The sequence below is a fragment of the Lates calcarifer genome, linkage group LG6 (assembly GCF_001640805.2).
Source record: "Lates calcarifer isolate ASB-BC8 linkage group LG6, TLL_Latcal_v3, whole genome shotgun sequence".
NCBI lineage: Eukaryota > Metazoa > Chordata > Actinopteri > Centropomidae > Lates > Lates calcarifer.
This window is the reverse complement of record NC_066838.1, coordinates 19,863,701-19,879,319: the sequence shown is the minus strand read 5'-3', so window position 1 is coordinate 19,879,319 and position 15,619 is coordinate 19,863,701. Positions and strand designations below refer to the sequence as shown.

The following is a 15,619-nucleotide window of genomic DNA, read 5'->3' as shown; positions in this document are numbered from 1 at the left end:
ACAAAAATAGACAAATCTTACCTGAATTCCGATTGAGGACAGTTTCCTCTTGGGTGCAGTCGGGGGCTGCTCTAGGGTGACACCAGTGCTCAGGGTGTCATTTTGGGGCTGGGTAGATGTGGAAGTGGTGGCGGTGGCGACTGTGATGGTGGGAGGGAGGTCACGAGGAGCCGGAATGGGAGGCACAGAGCCTGCAGCGGGTGCAGGGGTCGCAGCAGGGACAGCAGCTGGTGGAGGTTGGGTCCCCTTAGCCAGACTGCCCGTGCGGATGCTACAGAGACTGTCAGAGGAGTTGCTGCGTCCTGACTGGCTGTTGGCCTCACTGCCGCGGTCCTGCTGGTCAAGGTATGTGTCCTGGGCTGACTCTGTGCTGCTCTGCAGCGTCACTGAGATGAGGGGCTTGGAGGTGGTGCGGGGTGGGACTGGAGGAGGAGCCTTCCTATTGCTGACTGTTGGCAGAGGAAGCAGATACAAAAAAGAAAGAAGACAGATTGAGAAACTTGCTCTTTGTCCCCTGAGACTTAAGAAAGAAAGCAAAAGAACATTAAAATTGTCCAACTAAACATAAGCCAGTTGGTGCCTAAACATAAAAAACATAAAAAACATAAAAACCATAAAACCATAAACATGGCTTATCTGAAAAACAAACCTGCACTTTGCCCTTTTTGCTGACTGCACTTAAAGCTACCTCTGTGTTTCCTGTAAACCTGCTGGTGGTTGTGTTCCATTGACGTCAGTCTGTCTCTGGGGATCCTCCTTTACATGCCACACCTTCACAGTCCTTTTGCTCTAGGGACTGTCTTACAGGGCAACTCTGTCCTCTCTGCTCAAAGCCATTTTCAACCAAACAGTTCCAAGGACTAAATTAAGAACTAAAATGTCCTTACTGCACTTTCCTGTTTGCATTTCCCCCACATCTGAAGAACCGTGAAGATTAGACACAACAACAACTCATCCTGCTGCCTTTTTGGATTTACTGTTGCGTGACATGTCTCAGAGGATGTTATGAATGGATGAAATGGAGATATGTGGAGGCAGAAAAGGATAGTGAAATCTCAATAATGCCTGTTCCTGGAGTTAATGATCTGCTGAGTGTTTAATTGTTGTTTATTTTTGCTTTAGTGATTTAACTATCAGTTAAGAATTTTTTATTTCTCTTCTTCACTAGGTTTGTTCTCGCATTACTGCTCCCTCCCTCTTTCACTTTCTATCTCTCTTCACTTTCACAGCTCTCAATCTGTTGTTTTTGGCCGCAGCAAAATCTCTGAAGACCATCAGTACATGACCTGTTCAGGTCTAAACAGCAGACAGACGCAGTTAGCAAATAGCTGGTGAACAAAGTAAAGGATTTAGCAACTATGGAGCTGATACAGACCAACGACAGAGCAAAAAGGAGATTTAATATTAGATTTATATTCCTCAGGTGACCAGAAACACGCCTATATGTGAATAATGTTGTGTAAATAAGAACTTTTTGCTGAAAAGTTTGTCAGTGTTGTGTTTACAGCTGGTTTTTTCTGCCTCCATGTAGCCAAAAAATTAAAAAATTTAAAATCCGCAGTTTAAATGTTTTTAAACTTAAAAGTTTTATTTATTTGTTTGTGGACCTTGGATTCACAAAGTCTTTAAGTCAGAAACTACACCGAGGCCTGAAAGTGGATTACTAGTGAGTAAGAACAATTTGACTCAGGGACAAGGAATGGGACTGGTGCCTCTTTTCCTGTCATCAGTCTGACTGCAGAGGTGGATGATACAGAGTTAACTACAGTAAAACAACATGAGAAACAAGGAAAAACCACAGGCTTTCTTCAAGAATTGGGGGGGATGCAGGGGTGGTTTTGTGTGAATGCTATTTAAACAGCTGGCTGACTGGTAACATATGACTGAAAGGGTTGCAAAACACAGAGCAAATGCTTTTGCCCCATTACAGCGTTCACTCACACATGATGGATGAAATATTTCTTTAAAATTAGCTGACTGAGAAAGTAATTCAAGAAAATGTAGTGTTTATTCTCTACGCTAGTGGTTTCAATCTAAATAGCAACCTAACACCCTGTAATTCTGAGGGCGCTGCACTTCCGTCATCAGCCTGTGAGTCACAGCAACAGTAAAGCCGTCATTAAATCCCACCAACATACACAAACATGGCTGCAGAATCCACTCCATGTAGTTCATGAGACGCTCATGCAGCCGTGACCTGCGGTGGCAATCTCGCCTCAGAGAACATATCCAACCAATGACAGAACGTTTATTGTGAAAGACTAGAGAGATACTTCTTGTGGTATTCATGGCACAGATGCATGACATTCCCAAAGTTAATGTGTCTTGTTACACCCCAAGTCTTAGCACATGCCTCCCATTTGTCAAGCCTACAAAGCTGCAGTGAGTTTTTAAGGCTTTGTTCAGATTTGTTTATCAAATCAGATCTTTAGGTCAGACTGTCCGCACTATTATTTGCAGGTGATCAGATCTGATTTGTGTGTCCAGACATCATCAACCAATCTGGATGGGTTGCTTTAATAATGACATAGGTGTCATTAACTATATAGCTACCGTCACTCTGGATCTGACATCACTGTTGTGTGTCACATTTGTGAGTGACTCAAAAGACACGTGCAATCCTCAATCAGCTCTACAACTGCACGACTGATGTGCAGCAACAACAAAGTAGGTCGTCGTGAAGTGGGCTAATTGCAGATTATTCACACTTTAAGCAAAGAGCACAATCCATTTTGCTGTCCTACTGCAATATATGGTGTGATGGCTGACTCCATGTCCCCTGACCATGGGGATTGTGCTGAGAGGTGATTAGGAGATGGATAAGCTGCCCAGACCCTGGATCTCTGGGATAGGGCCAGCAAATAGCCTCCAGCTGAAACATTTACTTCTTCAGAACGCTAAAGGTCACCCCACCTTCAATCATCAGGTCCTTTATCACAAACAGGGCCTGGCTATTGAATGCATGAATGAACAACAGTCCAAATTAGACATGATTAACCACTAAATTGCAAAGCAGGCTGACCCAGAAGGTCAGTGGCTGGACTTGGTGACGCAGCCTAAAATGTCACAACTGTTTTAAGATATAATAAGAATGGCACAGTGTTAGCTGGTGTTGAGATGGAAAGCAGCTCTCCGTTAAAACAAGCCAGTTAGACTACCAGCAACTGTGAATTTGGAGGATTCTCAAAAACCTAAACTCTACACAGAGATTTATTATATCATGGGATAGGATTTTGCAATTCTGTAAAGTCATTGCATCTGCAACTATTTATTTTTTTTGTTGCAACAATTGTACACAATAAGAAAAATACACAATAAACATAATCCACCAGGAGCATCCACATATTTTTCTGGCGAACACAGCACCTTGCCAGATGACGTTTGCATTGCAGAAAAAGTTGAGCTAGGTTCCCTCCCTTTCCTTAATGGCATATTGGGTAATGCTTACACAAAGCGATGTAAGTGGCTGTTGTCTGAGGCTCTTTTCCATGTAGGCTCCAAACCTTTTCATTGATTAAAAAAAAAGAGTGGGTTCACACTGTTCTGTGCTTTACACCTTTAATCTAATTAATTCACTATTTACTTGGACTGTGCTGCAAAAACCTGCCTTTCGTAATGTGTAAGAATAATAGTCATTAATTATTTCATAAGGTGGTCCACAGCTGATCAAGGAAGGTGCTTACATTTTCAGTACTGAAGGAAACATGGCAGCTAAGCTACTGAGCTACATTTTCACATGTTCATACAAGGGACAAATGATGAGGACAGCAGCTGTCTACGAGTCACTTATTTGAGGGGCCCAAATGCTTTCTTTGAAACAATTAAGATCAATTACAACCCTGTCAACACCACCGTGATGATCCCATGTTAACTAAATTGCTTCAGTTATGAAAGCTATGCAGTCTCTGACTCAGGATATGCTCTGGCTCCATCAGCACGTCTGTCTGAGAGCTATCAGATGACCATTAATGGACCCTCCACAGCAGGCTTAAACTTGGGTGAACATGACAGGCTATTTTCAATGCTGCTGCCATCTATTTATTTAAAAAAATCTGAACTAACTTCTTTTCCATATTAGGTGACAGTGTTTGGTGTTCTGGTTTGGGATTTAAGAAGTCTTGATTACTGTTGAGCTCATTCCTGAGTGAATTTGACTCACAGTAAAGTGTGTTAATTAGGCTGCAGAGTGAACTTGTTTGCATGGGGAGACAATGCGTTTTCACATTAGTTTCTACTGAAGCACAAAGCTCAATACAGACAAAAGCAAAGTACACACCAAGCCTTTATAAACAGTATTGTGGCTTATTGTGTATGAACCTTTGTAAAACTCCTGGACATGGGCCAAGTAGTATAGTTTAAGAGGTGGTAGCAGACGCTCTGTCCAAGATTAGCAGTCTTATTGTAAGATTGTATGGCAGGCTGACAGACTGTGGGAGTCATAGACTGAAAGATTAGACCAGGACACATGGCTGAGCATGCCCCCTGACAAACAGATTAGGCTCACAAGAGATACTCTGAATACTGTATATAAGCAGAGGGCTTGCCTATGCTCAATTAACGGCAAAAACTGGAACTTGATTTCAAAAACTTTGCCTTAGCCAAATAATAAATTTCACATTAACTGGGAAAACATTCATTTCAAAGAACTATATTTTTAGCATTACGTATGGCAAAACTGTTGAAAATACAAATATACTGTGTGTACATTGATGATTTTGCATCAGACGTATGCATGTCATATATGACAATATATGATAGATTCAAGGCCATTTCATATAGTGAAGCCAATTAATGACAGTAGATCTTGCATATACTGTAGGGCTTCTTGCAAATTTGAGTCCTTGTTTATTTTAAAATGACTAGTTGACGTTTTCACTCCACTGCTGCTAACTGTTATTGATCTGTTTTATTATTTATATACAACAAAAAAATATTTGTTTGTTTGTTTTCATGTTATTTAGCATCATGAATAGGAGAGAAGCGCTGAAAGGTATGAGGAGAGAGGCGGGTAATTATTGTGCAGGTAGGACAGACCTCAAGACAGAGAGCGTGATCTGTTGAGACAGAAAGACAGGCGGGCTGACATTTAGCGGACAACACTGACACGCTGATTGAAAAAAGTAAATCACTTAAGCAACACACAGCCCACAACAGTGACAACACGTAGGGTAGAAAACAACACCTAGGATATCACTAACAGTCAAGCAACTCGCACTCCATTATGTACTACTGCGGTTAGTATTCCAGAAGTAAATGGTTCATGAAAATTTTAAATAAAAAGCAACAAATGTCTTGCCTTGAGAACAGCCATTCAAGCTGAGACAAAATCCAAATAATTTAGTCCACTCTTTACACTGCTGGAGACTTGTTTTGTGCATTCTTATCTGCTGTATATGCTGATATCCTTAAGACCTCCTGTGGCTTTTCAGTCTGACCTGCTGGACTGAGGTTACAGTCTGGGTCGTGGCCTAATCAGATGACGTAAAGACACGTGTCGAGTGCCTCTGAGGTCAAATCTTTCAGGATGGGAAACTGGGATACTTCTCAATGCAGCATAACCAAGCAACTTTCATTTCATTTCAGATACAACACTGCTTTTTTAGAAAATGCCGTTTCAGGACATGCAACACCCTTAACACTGACTACCACGGCAATCCTATATCTTGATAAATCTTCTGGTCTGTTAAATGTAAGAAATGGTGAAAATTATTATCATAATTTCCCTAACTCTCATAATAATGGTATCAGATTGCTTGTGTTGTGCAACCAACATGCAAAAACTGAAGATATTAAGTTTATTATCACATCAGACAGAGAAAAGCAGTAAATCCTCATAACTGAGAAGCTGGATGACGAAAACATTTTTGTTGGCATCACATTACTAAAATAGTTGCTGATTATTTTTTGTCATTCAATTCTTTGATGACTTTGAAGAACTAAATTTTTGTCCTTTTAAAAACAGCCTAATATTAAAATGTGTCTCGTAACACACAAAAGTGTTTCTCAATGTATATTCTATGAATATTTTTTAATTCTCCTTTAGTTGACAAAAAGCAGTTCTCAAATCAGCACGTCATTACTGCAGGAATTGGAGAGGCCTTTACCACCCTGTCTACCCATGTTAACTAACAGTTCCACAGACATCATTAGGAAGCCTGACTGCTGCTGACCTTACTGTGAAACTACAGTGTCTTCACCCATTCAGTCAAGAGATTACCTCATCAACGAGTGTGAGAGGAAGAGTGTGTAATACTGTGGAGGATGACTCACAGTCTATCCACGGCAATACACAGACACACCATGTCTTGTGTAATATGGTGCGGGATACAATGAACACGCCTTGTGGCTACAATGAAGCTTCAAAGTCAATGTGCCCAATGACTGCCAGGAGCCTGTGAAAGTGGTCTGACAGGTGAATTTCAAACTCTGAAGGACTAAAAATTAAATTATTTACAAAGCATTAGTGGGAAATAACAGGAATTCGGTCATTCAGTATAAACAATAGTGTCAGTGAGCACAGAAAAGGGATGTAGGTAAAGCTATGGTGAGTGTTTTGTTCTGATGTTACATGTCTTTTGTGTGGACATCCTTCTTGTGTCAGGTGGTTATAAAAGCCCTGTGAAGTGCTGAGCTGCAAAGCGCTACACAGGGCAGGAAGCTGATAAATTATTGATTGTGTCCTCAGGTCTTAACACATGGTAGCTGGCTACTGAATAAAAATGGCTTATGAAACTATAAATAAAAATAGCCAGTGCAGTTGTGGCACTTAAAGTAAAAATCATTTCAGAGGGAAGGTTGTCATACACTAACTGGATCTACTCATGCCACATGTGATTTGAAACAGAAATATTAAGACACAGTTGAATTCAATAAGTAAATACAACGTGTTATACTTCAAAAGGTACTTTGATCTGGTCAGGAGAGACAGATCACAATCTGTAGTAGAAAGGACTGTCAGTTTTGACTTTGTGAGTGGACTGATAGGTGATTCATAGCTTCCTCCATGCCTCTGAGCTCGCATCACTGTCACATGCTGAGGCTGAATCGACTAACGTTACATTACCTTATTTAACAGCTAATGTCTATATATAATAAATTACCACACCAGCCCAAGTTATTTAGTTCATAGAGGTATTCATTGAGTGTTTTACGGTTTTACTCAACGATCCGGGTCAGTAAGTTACGATTTAAACATCGTTTAATCCAGCTATTCGGTAAAGTAAGATAGTACACAGTGCATCGGCCAGTGGCCAGTGGTGTGTATCAACTGTTGCAAATGTGAACGGTGTGGTTAGCCTAACTAACCGGGTACCGAGCTGCCAGTACTGGGTTGTTAACGCCTCGGCTACTGTTAGCTTCTGCTAGCAGCCAGTGAACGGTGTGCTACCACACAGGGCATTTAACGTTCGAGTAACGTTAGCCGGGGGGCATTATGTGGTAGGAGGTGTAAGCGAGCCAACAAAGAGACGCTGCTACCGGTGACTTTTATTGCCTTGTTACCACCAGTCTAACAACAGCTGCCACATTGCTGTCTGCCAGCCTCGTCTGCTCGCTAACATCTCGTATCAGGGTTTCATCCCCTTTCTTCATCCACGTTAGCTAGCTAACCCTACCAGACCATTAGCTCGTGTTAGCTCGCCGTTGCTAACGCGCCGACAGCAACTGACAGCCCGAACACCAGCGATCACTTAAATGAAAAGCAACAAACACCTTACTGTATAGTGGGCGAGTCGAAAATCCTTATTTTCGGTTCATTCATGAAATGCGGACGAGATGCAGACGGGTGCTACGGTGTCTTGCCGTAAGAAGATACACAACGACGCTGTGAAGAAAAGATTTGTAGTACACGCCCTTGACGACGAGGATTGGAGTCCACGTTTTCCCCGTTTACCGCTTTCTGCAAGCGATTGGACCGCTCGGATCCTCGAGTTAATCGATGAGGGAGGTGATTGGTTTAAGTCTCGGGGTAGCGTTGCTAGTGAATGTGCTCACGGCGGGTGCGCTTCATTTTGTGTCTGGGCGCCGCGGGAACAGACTCAAGTCTAGACATAAAAAAATAACCACACATTGGATGGAGCCGTATCTAAATTGAGTTGTTTCCTTTCATGTTTTTATTTAATTGAAAGCCAATTTAAATCTTATTGTAATTTTTTCCTCAGCTTTCCCACATGTCTCAAGTAAGTAACACAGAGAAAATTGATTAAATGTTTGGTGAATACTGAAACATTACATCATATTAAAACAGTCAGTGGTGTCTTTCAAAACATCTAACATCTATTTTCAAGTCCCAATTAAAGACCAGTAACCTAATTATAACTGCCCATGATCCTCTTGAGGTCAGGGCCCCCACAAACCACAGGTTCACTCCACATTATTGGGTCTACATAATTTAATCAGTTGCAAATATTGTCAGAAATTTACACCCCTGAAATAGGATACCAATAGTGATAGGCCTTCATCCACTATGTGCCACAATCTAGTTTTAAGACCTTAAAGTTTTAGTTTAATACTTTGATCCTTTGTTGTAAAGTTGCATATCATCAAATTCCTTCCATGCCAATTGTTGCTGCCAATTAATCTTATCAATTAACCTACTGATCAATTAGTTAATCATTTGATCTGTAGAGTACTGGTTGGTATAATGGGGTTAGAAGGGACAAGCCATGATCTTCCTATACACTTAATGTTACCAATGACTTTAATCAAAAAACTAGTAAGGATCCAGTAGGCTACATGTAGTCTACAGTATATAACAATAGCAAAGTAATAGTCCATAACGATACATTATGGTAGCAGCAAACATGGCACAAGTCCAATATGAATATAGGCTTTTCATACACTAAATTTTAATGCATTTAGACATACAGTATGAAGCAATAAGACATGCACTTATATGCAAAAGTCTCCACAAATTACACATTTTGTAGATTTTTTTAAAGTGAAAAGAAGTAAAAAAAAAAACAAACTCATACAGTAAATGGACATTTTAAAAAATCAGCCTTTCCTCTGTACTGTTACATTTTATTTCATGAATTTTGAAAAAATCAATTAATTAAACAGTGACTGCAAGAGTTTAGATGGAAGAAAGGAAGAGGAGAAGAGAGATAAAGAAAAGCAAATTCTGGATGCAAATGTCATGTAGTCAGTTAAGAAAGTCAAATTGAAACGAGGCAGCAGGCTTCTACAACAGGGCAATGATCCAAAGTAGACCTCAAACTCCACCATGAACTAGCCTACTTCAAATAACACAAGCTGCAGCTTTTGGAACAGCCCTCACAGTCCCCTGACTTTAACATCACTGAAAATCTGTGTGTACACACGCTGTGTGTGCCAGACAGCCTAAAAATATCTCCGAACCTGAAGTGAAGTGAAGAGTGGGTGAAAATTCCTAAATTAGGACTAGAAAGACTCCTAGCTGCCTGCTGCAAAAAGCATTTGCAAGCTGCAATATAGTGGTTTTACTCAGTACTGACTTAGTATTGTGCCACAATTACTGTTACTTCTTCATGAAATAAAGAGTAACAGTGCATTAACATTTGAAGAAAGGCTCATTTGTTGTAGTTACTTCTTCTCAATTGAAAAATCAACAAAATATGTAATTTGTCCAGGGGTGTCCAAACTTTTGCACATAACTGCTATAACAACCCCAGAAAGAATAGTTGTCTGCATCATTTGTTTGCATGATCATTTTGGTCGTCTTTGATATTTTCATCTAACAGTGTGTGTGTATGATGTATAATGATAAACATAATAAACTCCTGTGAACCATAATGCTTAACATCAGGCATATACTGGATTCTTAGTACTGTAGAAGAATCTCACACTACTTTTAAATTACAAAATGTAACTAATCCTTCTTATTCAGTGATAAAAAACACATCGTGAAGGAGAATTTTTTTAGAATCGTTTTTTGTTTTTCATAGAAATACCTAAATTGACTTCATTCATTTACTCCAGACACAGTGGATGTTTCCAATGCAATGTCCAAATAATTGTCACTTCACTACAAAAATTCAAGAAATCACACAAAAGTAATTACTTTCAGTAGTTTGATATACATAGACGGGTGACAAATTAAAGGAAAAACCTGAAAAACGAGTGGAGAAACAGGATGGCAGCATCCCCATCCACAGGGCAGGGGTCAGTTATGTGAATCACATCCAATGCTTTCACCGTCACCAGATCTCAACCCATTTGAAAACCTATGGGAGATTCCACCACTGTTTTCTGAAAAAATATACACAAATGTAGTGGCAGCAGAATGGCGTCAAGGTTTTAAATCCTATGGCAGGAGTTCTGTTAACATGAAAAAATGGTTTGCCTTTCTCAGTAGTCAGTGGGGTGTCTGGTTTGGCACAGTACTTTTTCCACTCTGCTTTCATTTATTCAGCGATCCACAAGAGGAGTGTTCTTTCACTGTTAAAACTAGAGCTGGACCAGTGTGTAACCAAAAGCCCTTATTAAAATGGAAATGTAACAATTCTATTAACACCAACATGGAGCGAAAATCTCTATTTTCTACATCTCATGTTTTACATGTTTGGTATTCAGGGCAGAGTAGGCCTACAGTAAAACTAAATGAATCCATGCAGAAACAATACTGTTAATCCACAATAAAATAGGGTGAAACTTATTTTTACCTATACTGAAGACAGAAGTATGTTGTACTGTACATGTATGTGTATGTTTTCTTTATGTTATTCTTAAGTAAAAATGCAAGGTTTTATCATTTCTACGTATAATTATATGTTTTAAATTCTGGTTTGAATATTTCATGGATTTCAGTGATGTGCAAAAAGCATCTTATCTCTTTTTAAAGGACAGAGTAAATGGATGTGTTGCTGATGTCTGGCTTGTATTTCCTCCCTCTCAGCTCATTCTAAGCTATCTTTAGCAGCTTTGTCCCACCTTGTCCTGTCACTGGTACTCACTGGTGTTGGAGCTGTAGCTGTAGCCTGTAGTGGTGGGCGGCGGAGAGTCTGAGTCCACAGAGGCCGTATCTTCATCCTGGGAACAGCCCGCCTGGATGGCCCGCAGGTAGCTGTGGCTGCGTGACCGGAAGCACGTAGGTGCGGGCAGATCCAGAGCCTCCACTGCCTGCGATTCGCCGTCACAGTATGGTACTGAGTGCCCACAGCCCTGCCCGCATACCTGAAAGAACGTGTGCAGACTCACACGCTGAGGGCAGAGGGCAGACTGAGAAACAGGCATTCACTAAAAGTCTATACTCAGTGGCGGAGGAAGCACACACAGATCACAGTAAAAGTGCCAATACAACAACCTTAAAATACTTGATTACATGTAAACTCCACCATCCAAAATCCTACTTAAGTAAAAGTACAAAAGTATTAAGATAAAAGTATTTAATAAATGAAGTAAAAATTAACCCTGTGACTGTTATTGATGCAGTAAGAAAGAACTTTTGAGGTACTTGTACTTTGCTTGAGTAAATCTACTTAGTTACTCTCCACCACTGTCTACACCTATGAATTATGGTGCAGACAGTGTTAGGTAGTGTAAAAAAAAAAAAATCAACACATATAAAGGAAATACAGAGATCACTAATTTTAGTTCTTGGTTCAGGGCCAGTATAAAAATATTTTACACAGCATTGTGTGAGATATTCAAAATAGCTTTGTTTCAGTATTTCTTTGTGTTGTCACTGTGTGATGGAAATAAGCTGTGTCATCCAGCACTATCTGAAATGTTTGATCAAGCAACATCAAAAAGAAGCAGTACAAACGACCAGTGGTAGTTATTTTTATGTTTGCCATTTGAGTAGCAGATATGAAAGTGTCGTGGGTGGCACGTAAACATGAATAATTCTCCCTCAAAATCAACTCGCTCCAAATGTTACTATCCATATACGTTTTACTCTGATTGCCCTTTACTGAAATTGAATCCCCAAGTCATTGTTTGATTGATGTGCAAGCACAGACTGATGCCATTACTTTCCTATAAAAGGCTGTTTGCATCACTCTGGTGTGTGATTCTGCATCCTGCTGATGGAGATATACAACAAGCTCCCTCGAGTTTACACTGAGGCACATGTCCCATTTTGACAATCTGCAAACACTCAAACATCTTTTCTATTCCAACAGCTTATTCCCGACCGGCTTATTCATATACCATCTCTCAGCAGTCTCAGCAGACATTACATATATTTGAATAGTCTTTCAGTAGCTTCAACCTCAAAGTTGTGCCTATGTATTTTTTCTTTCATACCCTCATGATTACACCTCTGATCACATTTTCTCCTCTTTTTTGGGTGACTGGAGTCTATCTAAAATAATCTAATTAGCTGTTTCTAATATTTTATTCATACCCACAAAAAACACATAGCAGACACACATGAGGAAATAGTCTTTGCCAGCCAAATAATAATGCTGTCACAATTCTAACAGCAACACATTTGATAAGGAAGTAGACATACCTGAGTGCCCGAGCCTCTGCCCAGCGTGCCCGAGCATTGGCTGAAATCATTGTTCCTGTGGCGTGGGGGGGCCTCCAATGGGCTCACCAAGCAGTCCAAGTTATCAAGGCTCCGGTTAGTCGACAGCTCTTTCAGGGACGGCAGGGAGCTGTGGAAGCGAACGTAATAATCAACCTCTCAGAAGTCAGAGACCGGAATAAGTGAGGGTTGTGTTTAATTGATGATATCCTGGAGAAACTTTAAATTACACTGCAGAAAGTTCCCCTGGGTATTTTAAAATTAAATACAATTGAGATGTGTGGATAGTGATATGTGTTCGGGTTTAAAATAGCAACAGCACAGAGGAAACAAAGATTTCTGAGAAAAACTTGAAGATTTTATAAATGTACTTTCTCATTGATCTGGGATTTTTGTGAAGTTTCCTCTGTTCTGGCTTGCCCTTTTTGGCACCTGGTGTTAGTGAAAATGTGTGTGCACCAAGCAGCGGGGTGTGTCTGGAGTAATCTCCATGGACAATTTGCATGTTATGAAATCAGGGCTTGAGGAAGCAGGTAAGAGTAAAGTACTAACACACCACTGAGGGTACCTGCAGGGTAAGAAATGGAGCAGGGGGGCAGAGAGGAAAAGTACTGGGAGGGTTAGATAAAAAAAAGTGGTAGGTAGTGGTGGTTTAGGGCAGGTGAGGGTGGGTGGAGGGCGACACTGCCTGCCTACAGATGACACTGACCTCAGATGCTGCATAGAACATGCACTTTGCAGAGGAGACCACAGATAATCCTCCCGCATGAGAGCGTAGCAACGAGGCCTGTCCGTGTGGATATTGGGGTAAAACACATGGCAAAAGTTCACCTCCTTTTGCTTTTGTAGCAAATAAAATGATACTGTACGTCCTCTCTCATTAATGTGCGTCTCTATCTCCATGACTAGCTTCTAATAACTTGTTTTGACTAAGTGCTGCTGCGCATCCACACAATTATTTGTGACAAGATGCTGCCATCTGCTGACTACCTTTGGGGACAAGAGGAAAATGTTTCTTCCCACAGTTTTAACAACAAACACTCCTTTAGTGCCTATTTCTGTTTAGATGAATGTAAAGTAAAAAAATCACAAACTCAACTATGAAAAACAATGAGCATGATAATCACGGTCATAATTCCAGTGTGATAATGTTGATTCTCTGAGCTGCAGGACTCACTTGCGTGGAGGTGGTGGTGGCTGATGCTCGCTCAGGGAGCGCTGAGTGGCCTTCAGGTAGCTCTGGCGACGAGCTGCAGACTTGGGGGAAGGTTTGGGGCTTCCCTCTGAGTCCTCGCTGTCTTCCAGGTCTCCCATAGCTTTCACATAGCTGCCACTGCGCATCCTTCGACAGGGGATCTCAGTTCCCTTGGGCCGGCTGCGGCTCAGGGTTCCTGCCCAGTCTCCCAGTGGGACCTAGATTATGAAGACACATACATACAGACATGAGACTCTTAAACCATATGAGGTATATTCAGGTTTATCCCTTAGAAACAGTATGCATTTCATGTTTTTTTGCCTTCTTTTTTTTCAAATAAATATTCATTATATGATTCTGGGAATGTGAGGCAATGGTGCTTAAAAAGGAAAACATGACTGGGATGAATCTATAAAATCTATAAATGTGACTGAGTATGAACAAAGTTTATGTGAAATAAACAGAATAAGGGTCAAGTTAATTAAATCATCGCGCAAAGTAGGAACTGTCCTAAAATTGATCAATAAAATAAAATAATAAATAATAATAAATAAAACAAATCTCAGAGGAAATTATAAAAATATCCATGCAAACTTACAAAGAAGATGAAGATGAAGATGAATACTCACTGGCCCTCCTACCTGAAGGAACTGTTGTGCCAGGTCTTGGTGGCATGACTTTGATTTAAGCAGGGTCCTGTTGACCGTAGCAGAGCCCTTCTGCAATGCTTGCCTGGCCTGGCTGAGGGTGAGAGTGGACCAGGAGCCCCTCTTCACCAGCGTATCATCCTTGCTTCCCCTGGTTCTTCCCTCCTCTTCCTTGGATCCTACCTGTGTCGCCGGGCATGCCAGGAACTTGAGGTCACTGCTGCTTTTAGAGGTCTTGAGAGTATGTGCAGAAATGGTGTTGTAGCCCTGTGGGATATGTCTGGGAGGAGCCTGGCTGTCTGACACCGCTCTGCCAAGAGTCATCATGGTCAGTGGGTTGCGGTAACCTACAGCAATAGTGCCAGCTTTGGTAGTGTCAGTGTCTAGGGCATCGTCTGAGCTCCAGAGGCCTAGTGTGTTGGGCCTAGGTCTCTGCTTTGGCCCCTCAGTCTTAGCCCTGTCTTTACTCTTGCTCCTGCGGGTTGGTCTACCACCATCCTCACCAGCCCCTGTGGTGCCACTCATTCCTCCAGCAGAACGCCCGTTTATGCTTCCTTTGATTGCAGAGTTTTCCAGGGACTGGGATTTCGCAAATAGCTTCTGCACAGAGTGCATCAGGTGGCGAATGCGTCCTGGACTCTCGCTGCGTTGCTTCGACATGCGTCCTCTATGAAACTGCAGGGTGCTGAATCCATCACGCTGCAGGGGCAAGTGCCTCTCTAGCTGATCCAGAAGGTTGGAGGGCAACCGATTCATCTTGGCTGCTGCTGCAGAGGATATGGTGGCTGATCCACTGGTGATCATTGGAGCACCAGTGAGGCCCAGACCCAAGCCCATACCCATAGACAAGGAGGTGGATAGCGTACCTGCCCTGTTGCCCTGCCCAACTCCACCACCACCAGCCAAACAGGCCTGGGAGCAGTCAACCTGGTCGGTCTGGGAGGTGAAATGCAAACGAGGGAAGGTGCTGCTGTTGGACATTTGGCTGAAAGGCAGCAGGCAGTCAGGGGTCAGGGCGCTGGGGCTGGTGGGAGTGCACTGATGGAGATGTGGGTCCAGAGTGCCATAGTGGTTTATGGTGGGGCTCAACAGAAAGGAGCTGTGAGGGTCTGAGGTTAAGGGACAGAGAGGCTTCTGTTGGCATCCTGCTGGTTCACATGAGTCAGAGAGGTGACGACTGCGGTTGGCTCCTAACCCTTTCATGGTGGCTGAGATGTCGTCCTTAGAACATGTCTCCAATAAGTATGGGTCTAAAGACCTGAAGGGTTCATCCTGAAATATAGACAGACACAGAAATAATCTATTAAACATGCAAGCATCTTATTG

At 41.7% G+C, this 15,619-nt stretch overlaps 1 protein-coding gene across 1 annotated transcript in view; it reads right to left on the bottom strand.

Annotated features, from left to right (window-relative positions):
• The window catches only part of dlgap4a (discs, large (Drosophila) homolog-associated protein 4a), an 80,946-nt gene that overhangs the window by 9,023 nt on the left and 56,304 nt on the right, over positions 1 to 15,619 (bottom strand). The window contains exons 3-8 of the mRNA XM_051071325.1: positions 14,288 to 15,565; positions 13,629 to 13,864; positions 13,161 to 13,238; positions 12,434 to 12,581; positions 10,932 to 11,178; positions 22 to 449 (exon numbers count right to left, since the gene is read on the bottom strand). Coding sequence (XP_050927282.1) covers positions 22 to 449; positions 10,932 to 11,178; positions 12,434 to 12,581; positions 13,161 to 13,238; positions 13,629 to 13,864; positions 14,288 to 15,565 — 2,415 coding nt within the window. The remainder of the gene's footprint in view (positions 1 to 21; positions 450 to 10,931; positions 11,179 to 12,433; positions 12,582 to 13,160; positions 13,239 to 13,628; positions 13,865 to 14,287; positions 15,566 to 15,619) is intronic.